This window comes from Panonychus citri, unplaced genomic scaffold (genome assembly GCF_014898815.1).
Source record: "Panonychus citri isolate SS breed McGregor unplaced genomic scaffold, ASM1489881v1 Contig00138, whole genome shotgun sequence".
Taxonomy (NCBI): Eukaryota; Metazoa; Arthropoda; class Arachnida; order Trombidiformes; family Tetranychidae; genus Panonychus; species Panonychus citri.
The window spans coordinates 403,203-414,099 of record NW_026515543.1 but is presented as its reverse complement, the minus strand read 5'-3'; the positions used below and the strand labels follow the sequence as shown (position 1 = coordinate 414,099).

The following is a 10,897-nucleotide window of genomic DNA, read 5'->3' as shown; positions in this document are numbered from 1 at the left end:
AAATGTACATTTAAATGGCCAAAGGGCAGATAATCATGTCAACTTATATATACAAAGCCCGAGGGCTCAATATGATAACTAATATTTTCCACCATTTTAAACTACCACCGTGGTGAGGGTGGAGTGGGAATTGTGTTTATCTATTAGAATTATTTATTTTAAATATAAATGTAATTTCCCTTTACTTGTAAATTGTATTTGGATTAGTTTACCTTTTCGAGTTTCGAACTTTATTTCGTCAAAAAGGTGAAATTAGCACTACGATCAATATCGAACACGAACATTTCGAGCTATTTATCATCTTCGAACTCGAGACATTGGACTTTTCTCCTCATCTTTTCTTTAGATTGTTATCATAACCAAAAGGGAAAAGGACGAAATAAAATATAAATCGAACTTTATTTTCTTCTTCCTTGCGGATAGAATTTAGAAGAAATCTATCATTTCCAAAGGTGAAAGGGATAATTCAATGAGTTCATTTCATGGAGAAATTCATAAGGACTTGTTTCCATTTCCGGTTCAATTCAAAATCGAAAGTTAGAACAAAATATTGTTCTAATTTTATCATCTGTAGATGAACACTTATTCAATTCGCTTCATGATTAAGCTCAATTACCAAATTCACCATGATGAGGATGATTATTATCTTGATTAATTCCATTGGATATCTATTTGATTAACTGTTGAATGGTAAGAAAAGGCAAATGAGTAAAATCAATTGTATTCATTTTAGATCATCAATATTATTAGTACAATTTATATTATCCTCATTCAATTAACCGTTATATTGCCCTTAGGCAAATGTTACTTACCAATAGTCTTGTAAGTAAGTTCATTGTAACACTGAAAAATAATAACAATGATAAACATAATCAACTAATTATAAGTAACAAGAAAAAATAATAATCATGATAACCAACAGGTAAAAATAATCAAGACAATTAGGAAAATGAAAACGATAGACTCACAATCAATTGATTGATTGTTTTTACTTGATCGCGAATCATAATTGATTACTTGTGATTTTAATCCACATTAACAGTTGAGCTAATTGTATGAAAAGTGTTTAATTGTGATTAAAAGTAATTGCAATTGTAAATAATCAGAGTAAAGGTAAAGCAACAGAAACTTGATTACAATCAAAGTAACTAAATCAATCGATACATTAACCAATCGTTATGAGCTTTTTGTGAATCAATTTTTTTTATAAATCAACTGTTATCATCTCGATGATGATGATGATGATGAAAGAAAGAAGATAAAGAAAGAGAAAGAAAGAGAAAATCTTTCTGTTGGCTATTTACTTTTTTATCGATGATCGATCGATTCCAACTTAGAACCAGAACAGAGTCGAAGTCGATAGTCGCTGGTCAATTCTCCAAATTGTGTTAATGATGAAGAAGAGAAGAAAATTATTACATGATGACCTTAATATTTTTCTTCTTCCTATCTTCCTTTTATCTTCTTAATTTCTTCCAAAATGGTGTAACAATCAATGAAACAATTTAACATAAATGCATTAATCCAGAGGAGAAACGATGATGATGAGAATGACAATTAGCTTTGGATGTACAAAAAAGTCAAATGGGAGTTTATATTATCCAGTTAAATTGTATATTCTTATTCATTTTCATTTTCATTCAACAATCAACAATCAACAATAACAATTAGTTATCACCATCACCACCAAATCCTTTTGTCTTAGTGATTATGATGACAATTTAACTTTTTATCATTATGTTAACATGGTGATAATATCATTTAATCATCAATTTAACTATTGTTGATTGTATGATAAAAACAATTGATGATGATAATGATGATGATGATGTTAATGGCAATGATAATTTTCAAATTGTCACCATTGAAAATCAAATTAACCATCCAATTGGTCAACAATTTAGCTCCATCGACAGTATTATCATAATCAAATCATCTTAATCAGTTGACATTTCTAAGTGGAAAGTTAATCACAATCACAGCGATTTAAATCATGTAATCAATTGATTGTTTTTACTTCACTATGGTCAATACATTTACCGTTATCTTTTGTTTGTTTGAGCTGTTTAATATTCATTTGATTTAATTGTTTAATTGTTTCTCTTTCTGTCTCTCTCTCTCTATTTTTGTGATTCTCATCTCGTTGTAATTTAGTCTTTTACCTTTTAATTTGACCTTTGGCCATTTTTTTCTTGATGCAACAAGTGAATCCCGAAGTGACTTGTGACCTGAGTCGGACATCGACATCGACCAGTATCAAGTCAATTGTTGTCCGTATCCTCGCTGGTTACACTTTAATCAGCCTAATTGTGGACATTATCTGTATGATCCATGGACTATCAGTTATTAATCAGAATAAAATTGACGTTTCACCTTCCGAAGTGACCTTTGGCCGAATCTGGTTAATTGTGTCAACCATTTTATCATTTTTCCTCGGATTTGCAATAATTGTTTCCATTGCATTCAAAAGGAGATACATAACAATTGGATTGGGAATTTGTTTCATAATCTTTGTCTTCTCATCACTTAGATTCATTAAAGTTAATTACTCGTTAATTGGTTTGGTTTCCAATGCAATAATCACCCTAATCTCCGTATTAATTGCTGTACTAATTAAAAATTGGAAACGTACATAAAGCAAAACACCAACAGAAAAATGAAGGAAACAATTAACTTAACCATTGATGAACCAGCAAAACCAATTGATTGACCATCTCAACTTAAATTATTCAACCATCATCTTCATCATTAACATCATCCTCATCCTCATCAAATCTTGATCAATGTGTACCTAATATTTTACCTACCTAATTGTTGCTAATTAAATTTAATTGTCACCAAGAAAACAACTTTAACCTTTTCTCCCAATAGATGAAGCCACTTATTCATTTCAATTTCATTCACAATTTGAGATAAACTTTTCATCTCCATGGTTAAGTATCAGGTCGCGTCATCTATTATCTGATGATTGTATTTACTAATCACAAACAATTAGAGTTGATTGTTGAATTTATTAATTAGAGCGAACAATTAAAATAAATCAGATCACCAACTAATTACAAGTTATATTCTGATACCAGGGGAAAAAGCGGTAAACCCAAATATCGACTGGTGAAAATTTTTTTTCTTCGCCTTATTTCAAATTCTGGCTCAAGCCCAATCATGGAAACAGAATCCACGCTCAAGATTATTATCGAACATGTTTAATTGGTGTTTAATTTGATGCTGATTGTCACCCAATTGTAGTGTTATCACAATTTACTCCATGATAATAATAGCCATGGTTTCAAGTTGTCTTTTTAATGAGTGATAATTTCCTGATTCTGAATTTACCATGAAAAAGATGAGCCATATTGATACAGAGACTCTGAGTGATGAGAGACATGATGAAGATAATAATAAGTAATGAATATAATCATGAATATGTCAATACAATTGATTATCATGATTGTGTGTTTCCTGATTGTTTAGATTCAACAATCAACTCAAACTGAATCATCAGCAATTTTGCCGAAACCATTTTTTTTTGGCAACAATTAGCATCCAAATGATTATGTTTTTCTCATCTCTATGTTGATTATAATTATAAGATAAACATACAACTAATCAACGAGATGTTGATGATTAAGAGACAAAATTTGTTGATTAAGCAATTTAACCTTAATGAATTAGTTTTAATGAGCAACAAACTAAAAGTTTGTATCATCATAAGATAATTGTCTTGATTGTCTATGTTGATTATCTTGATATTAATTGTTGTTGATGTTGTTGTTTATTTTGTATTAATAAAATAATTCAATTAGCAGAACAACAATTAGTTAATTCAGTTCAATCATCGTCTCAATGTTTACCGTTAATCGTATCAATTGGTTTTTCATTTTGTCTCTTCATTACCTGAACTTTATCATGTAAACAATTTTGGCTTAAAATTGAATAAACAATTTAAATTTCAATGGAATTGCAATTTATTAATTTAGTGCTATGATTTAATGATCAATTGAATGATTAGTCTTTTGATTAAGTAAATTGAATGGTAATTTTTATATTCTGACGTCAGTTCAAGGTTTCCAAGTTCAGGGTAATAATCATGGTGATGATCATTATCCATGATTCGGATTCATCATTTTCCATGGATTTTGCTTTTTCATGATAATTTTTTATATAAATTTCATGATGATGATTGAATGATCATAAACATGTAGACTTGGGATCATGTTATCATGAGATCCATGACATTTCAAAGTTTGAATTGTCTCAGAACTTTTCTGATATAAATTCTGATCAATCACTTCAACTCTAACCATATTCATGATAATTTCTCAGGGATAAATAACCGATTAGAGTTACTTTTTTTTTCTTTACACAAAAGAATGAAAATTCTGAAACATTGACAGATTATTCATGATATCATGATGATAATGTTCATTGTCATTCCAAAAGAATCAGCATTTCAATGAAATCACTTCCTGATACTTGGAAATGTTGATGATCTTAAATCTCAACGATTCATTCATACACTTCAAAGTTTCAACAAATTCTGTCAATCAACTGACGAATTCCTGTTAATTGTAATCATAATACAATCGCAATATTTAATTGTTCAAATTTCCTCACAAATCATCAGCTGAATGTTCAAAAAATTCGTTACCATGGTTACGATAAAAACTGAGAAATTGAGACAATCAATTAACAACAGACTAACAAGGTGAAGAAAATTAATGATCTTAAAACCACAATCTAACTGATTAAAGCTCATGAATCAATTACAATTAACGTGAATTAATTAATCTTCTTGTATTAAAAATGAATCAAAAGTTAAATCATGAGAATGAAATAAAAAGATGAATGAAAATCTGATCTTGAACCAGAAAATTTTGTTCCCAATCTACTAAAGCAATTGTTAGACAAGAAAAGTAAATAATACAAATGATAATGAAGGTAATTAGTTAATTGCGAAGTAAGAAAATGTCAAAAATTAAATTTAATTGTAAGATGGATTCACAATATGACCTGTATATTTAGTGAGCCTTCAAGAGTCACCTAATTTGCTTGAATCACAATCAAGTTGATCTTAAATTAAGATGAAAAAGATTAACAAAGATTAAGAATAGAAATAGAGATTCAAGTTAAAGTTAAATTGTTCCATCAACAATTAACAAATCATAAATTCAATTCGCAAGCCAATGGTGAATATTGAGCTTTGTGTCTCTCTAATAACTAGAGATGATACCAAAAATTACCATAGGTTAAAACTCATTAAATAGTTTACAGTAATTTCTTTATATTAGTTTGGCCTAAATTTGAAGAGAAAATTTTTTTCTCTTTCAATAGCATCCTCATCCTCCATCCTCCATCCTCATCTTTCATCATCATATGTTCCCATTAAATGATTATGATTGTTGGTGTTTCGCTTAATTGGACTAGATACAAGATGATGATGATGATCAACATCATTAACATGTTGTTGATTCCTTATTATTATCATAACCTAGTTCGTTACAAAAGTTTCAAAAATTCAGGGATAAACTGAATTTAGTTAAATCGATGATTAAGTTGATCATTTTCTCTTTCACCATTAAGCTCGATTAATCAATTAATATGTAGAGATGATAAGGAGATTTTGATATTGTAAATGTTGTTAAGATGGTTCATGATCAATTGTAACAATTTACGAAATTGTTGCTGGATTTTTAATGTTATCGTTAGTTGATTACTTTTGATGGTTTGTAATTTACGTCAAATTTTCACGTTATTATAACATGAACTTGTTAATTATCATTAGAAATTTTGTTCTTGACACTTTTCTGTTAATATTTAAATATTAATCTACTCTGAGATATTATCGTTTCCTCATTTCTCAATCTTAATCTCTCACCTGTGTGGTGATTAAGTTGATCGCTATTGAAATCATCAGCTTTTCTTGCTCATGGTTTTTTAATTGTGTCAACAATTTCATCTCAAAATTGAGATAATCCTCTAAGTTGATTATGTGTCAATTTGATAATCTTTCCCTTTCACCCTGTGGGTCAGGGGATGGGGAACCCTTTTCACCTCATTCTCACCTTATCTTAATTGTCAATTACTCTCTCTCTCTTTCTGAATGATTCAAACTACAACGATTGCCAAGAAAACTTTTTGGTTCCTCTTCCTAAATCCTGAGCCAATCTCTGATTCAACACAATTTCCTATGGAAATTCAAACTTACACTTCATTTGGCTTACAACATTTGAACTACTTCATCATCACCCTAATCCCATGGTGAATCCTCAGTGTGCCAGAGGAAAAACTTCAGATCAATAACCTTTTTTTTTCATATGACAGTTTTCACAATTAAACTTTTAATCCTCTTAATTATTCATAATAAACTCATTCGACTCACCATAATCTAAACATGAATGAGACTTTCATGTTTCAATAAGTGAAATTTTGAAATTGACGAAAAAAAAATCATCCAGTCATCATGATACTCTCGGTATTTTTATTGTAAGTTCAAGGGATGAATACCCCACATTTAAATTGAGACAAATTCTGATGAAATTTTCATGATAATGCTGAATGAATAAACGTCTCGTTGGATAATGGAAACAACCATTATGGAAATTATCATGAAATCTCATGACAAAATACACTTTTTACTGAGAAAAAATTTCAAATGGTAACTCATGCAATCCTCAGACTGAAGATGAAGATAATTATAGCTGTTCAAAGCTCAGGGAGAGATGAAGATGAAGATTCAGATTGAAAATCTGAGTAACAGTTATTTGTTTTTTTCTGCTTACATGATATCAGATGAATTGCTTTGACTCAGTGTAAAGGCAAAGATATTCATCTATCATCATCATCATCATGATAATCAAACTCTCTGAGCATGAACTTTTCTCCACCCATTACTCAAGACTCATCTCATATCTCATCGTCATCATCTTCAGAGTTTCTAGTTTACATATTGAATCAACAACTGAATCGTTTCATTCATCATCATCATAACTTGTTCATCAATTAAAACTAATTTCCCAGCATCTAAAAGATATCAACATTTTATATCTCTGTGAATTAATCAAGTCAAACAATTAACTTTGAAACATTGAAGCAAAAGTTTCATTTTGTTATTGTGATTTAATTTGATTGTAGACTCAAAGTTTTTCGTATCATTCAAATATATATTTAATTCAGTACCGGCATCAACCTGGTTACCGCAATCAAATTGGCCATGTCGGCCGATAGTCGACGAAGTTCATCATCGTCGACTTCAAATTCGCAACCATCAACTCCAAGTTCAGGTCCATCAACGCCAACCGGTAAATCACCTCCATCTTTTGGTCCAATTGGTTCATTTAGTCGTTACAATAGTTCAACAAAACGGAAACTTAATCCAGTTCGAAGATGCCAATCGATGAAAAATCCTAACGGTCTAATAAACGGTACCAATGGTAACGGAGGTAATGGTTCATCATCTTCGGGCAATAGTTCATTTAGTTCACTCTCATCGACACCAAGTTTCCGTTCCCGTCGAGTCTCATCAACACCCTCATCTTTTACTGAAAGTAGCCGATCTCACACCGAAACTGATTTCGTTAAATATTATCAATATAAAATTGATCGACCTGAGGCCAGTTTACCGTTTACTTTAATGATTTCAAATGATTCCCAAGAAAATCAAAACACAACCAACATAATCAACTGTAACAATCAACAAACCACCACAAACACACTAGTTAACAACAACAATCAAAACAAACAAGGTAATTTTTGCATCGCAATTTGATTAACCCAAAAGTCTTTGACAATCAACAAATCTGGTTACAATCAAGGTGAAACCTAAAGTTAAATGTTGATTGATATGAAAAAAATCTTTGAGATTAACAATCAAGAGCTAATCTACTGGTTACTAATTACTGATGATTAAGTCAACGATTTCCAATCATTAATCATGACAAAAGTAATAGCTGATTGTTATCAGTGCGTAATTTGATTTATCCGGTTACCTCTCAACAATTAGTGGTAACTTTTAAATCATTGATGATGAAAGAGTTAATTGCACCGTAATAAGAGTAAATTAATTTACTAATTGTCAAAGTTTCAAAATGAATAATTCTAGTGAACGAGCAACTATGATGACATTTTCTTCATGAGGATTCATTCATTGATTGTTGCTGAAAAAAGCTTAACGATTAAATCAGTTAACCCAAACAAATTATCATCTTCTTCATCCTTATCATCCTCACCATCACTGTCATGAATAGATAATAATAATATTCATGATAAAATTCAGACTATTGGCATGAGAAGTTGTCAATTCAAGAGAAAGTGAAAAAGTTTTTTTCCTTTCCTCGAATTGAGAAAAAAACTTAGAACTAGAACTTAGAACTTTTTTCCCCCATTCTAATTGCAACAATCGAGTTCTAAAAAAAAGAAACAGTTTCATCTTCTAATAGATTATAAATAAATGTCACATGGATAAGAATATTATCAACCGAAACAATTAACGAATACAATTAACCGATTACCACATAATCCAAACAATTAAATTTCATTTCAAATCCCTTGACGTCAATGAAAATAATAATAATCATCAAACTACCTCCCACTTAGCCCAACAATCAACTAACCAGGCTGATTGGACTATTAATAAATTGAACTGATCAAACACTGACCAGTACATGATTATTATAATTAACTAGAATCATGATTGATTAATGAATTTGATATAATTCAGTTTCTTATGACGTTTTATTTTTTTTTCCAGGATCGTTGTTATTTCAACTGTTTACAGATGATTAAGATGAAAAATAATCTATTTTTAGTGAGAAAAACAAAATCGATTTTTTTTTCTTCATCATCATGATGATCATCTAATCATCTTCATCATCTGAATCCAGTGATTATCTTAAATCCATTGAAATAACATTGATAAAAATAGCAATCAAATTAATAGGAACCTTGAGAAAATTAAATCTCAATTAAAGTGTATTTGTTTTGTTTTGTAGTTTAACTAAATTGTTACTCACAAACAATTTAATTATAAATCAATTTACTATTATTAACTTGACAATTAGGTTATAATTAACTAGATATTTCTGTCTAAATATAAATGTTTATTGTAACTACAGTTGAGCTTTTGTTACAAGTGACAATCAAATTAATCGCTGTTTCAGCTTAAGATTGATTGTTAATCATTTACTATTAAGATAATTATTATTACCTGATTGTTAATTATTTTATTTTTTTTTCGTCTCTTGATAAAGAAAATTTTAGTAAATGTCGAGTTCTGGTTCTTGGCTCTTCGAGTTCGGGAAAGTCCAGTTTGATTAAGCAATTCGAGGCTTATATTGATGAGCAAATGTTGGCCGATGTCGATTCAATCGATCGGGACTATGCTTATTACCGAACCAAATATCAAGATGAAAATCGTACCAATAACAGTTCGAAACGTTCAAATGATTCTGGAATCAAACCGATCTTGTATCTTAACTTTATCGAAGCCAATTCACTCAACTCATGTTATCCACGATCTCCGGTCACCGTTTATCAGCCTGATGCTTATATTGTTGTCTATGGAGTGAATAGCAGGTAAACTATTATACGAATCGAAATTTTCGAAAAAACTTTTGATCTTTTTTAGTTTTACTTTCGATTTCGAAGCTCTAATCTCGAATCTTTTTATTTTCTCGATTTTTATCAAACCAGAGAATCGTTTGAAAAGGCAAAGAAAACGATCTCAGAGATCTTCAAATGGGACGATGTCGATAGTAAACCGATTATATTGGTCGCTAATAAAACGGATCTGGTTCGAAGTCGAACTGTATCCAAACAAGGTAAATAAAAAGAACGAAAAGAAAATTTTTCCAATCAAATTTTGAGAATCCAGTAAATCGATCAATCTAATTACCATCATGGTGAATGAGAGATTTAATTTCATTTCGAGTTCATTTGATTTTCTCAACATTTATTGATACTCATTCAAATTTCGAGCTGAAGTCAACTTGTTTTCTGCCAACAAATGAACTTTTTTGAGCATTTTCGTCCTCAAATCTCATTTTTTTCTCTCTCTTTCTTTTCAATCAAAACTTTTTCTCTTCCCTTCATGTAATCATAGTGATTGAATATTCATATTTCATGATAGTGTTGATAATCTGTCATACATTCACCCCTTTTTTTCATGAGGAGTTCATTCAATCATCATTATTGATGATCAATCATAATCAGAGTCAAAGTTATCATGATGTTCAACTGATTGAATCAATTTCATTTTCGCATGAACGTATATTAAGATTTACATGGAATATAAATTCAAGGTTGAAGAGAAAAAAACTCTCAACCAAATTCTGATGAATGAACTGTTCTTAATATATTTTTTTTGATATTTTTTACATTCTTTCAGAGGGAAGACAAATCGCCATGATGAACAATTGTAAATACATTGAAACTTCATGTGCAATATCACATAACGTTGACTTCCTATTAACCGGAATCGGTGTCCAGATAAACCTCAAAATTAACTCAAAGAAACAACAATTAAGTCAATCTAACGGTCGCAGGCCAAACATAATTAAACGTTTCCTAAACAAAGCAGTTCTCAAGAAATCAAAATCATGTGACAATCTTCATGTACTTTAATTGTAATTAACTAATTGTCACCAATCTCTCTCTCTCTCTATCTAAAGAAAAATCAAATGAAACTTGTATCATCATCCTTATCATCATCACCTTGTTATTATTTACCATGATTATTACATATTATTATTACCTCTGATTTGAACGAGTATCATTTTAAACAATAAATTGTAAACAATTAACTTTCTCTGTGTCAATTAACATCAATTAAGAATTATAATCATCACAAATCACAGAATTCTCATATTCGAGGCTCGAAAAAAGTTCTAATGGTAATGAAAAA

At 30.0% G+C, this 10,897-nt stretch overlaps 1 protein-coding gene across 1 annotated transcript; it reads left to right on the top strand.

Moving 5' to 3' along the window:
* Positions 1-6,835: 6,835 nt before the first annotated feature.
* LOC128393270 (GTP-binding protein GEM-like) lies at positions 6,836-10,794 on the top strand. The gene is made up of 4 exons (XM_053353410.1): positions 6,836-7,742; positions 9,246-9,570; positions 9,688-9,815; positions 10,382-10,794. Exons 1-4 carry the CDS (start codon positions 7,211-7,213, stop codon positions 10,615-10,617), a joined length of 1,221 nt encoding a protein of 406 aa, XP_053209385.1. The 5' UTR covers positions 6,836-7,210; the 3' UTR covers positions 10,618-10,794.
* Positions 10,795-10,897: the final 103 nt, after the last annotated feature.

Coding starts and splice junctions, on each gene's coding strand:
- LOC128393270 (XM_053353410.1), top strand. CDS start 7,211: ATGTCGGCCGATAGTCGACGAAGTTCATCATCGTCGACTTCAAATTCG. Junction 7,743..9,245: donor CAACAATCAAAACAAACAAG/GTAATTTTTGCA, acceptor CTCTTGATAAAG/AAAATTTTAGTAAATGTCGA. Junction 9,571..9,687: donor GTCTATGGAGTGAATAGCAG/GTAAACTATTAT, acceptor TTATCAAACCAG/AGAATCGTTTGAAAAGGCAA.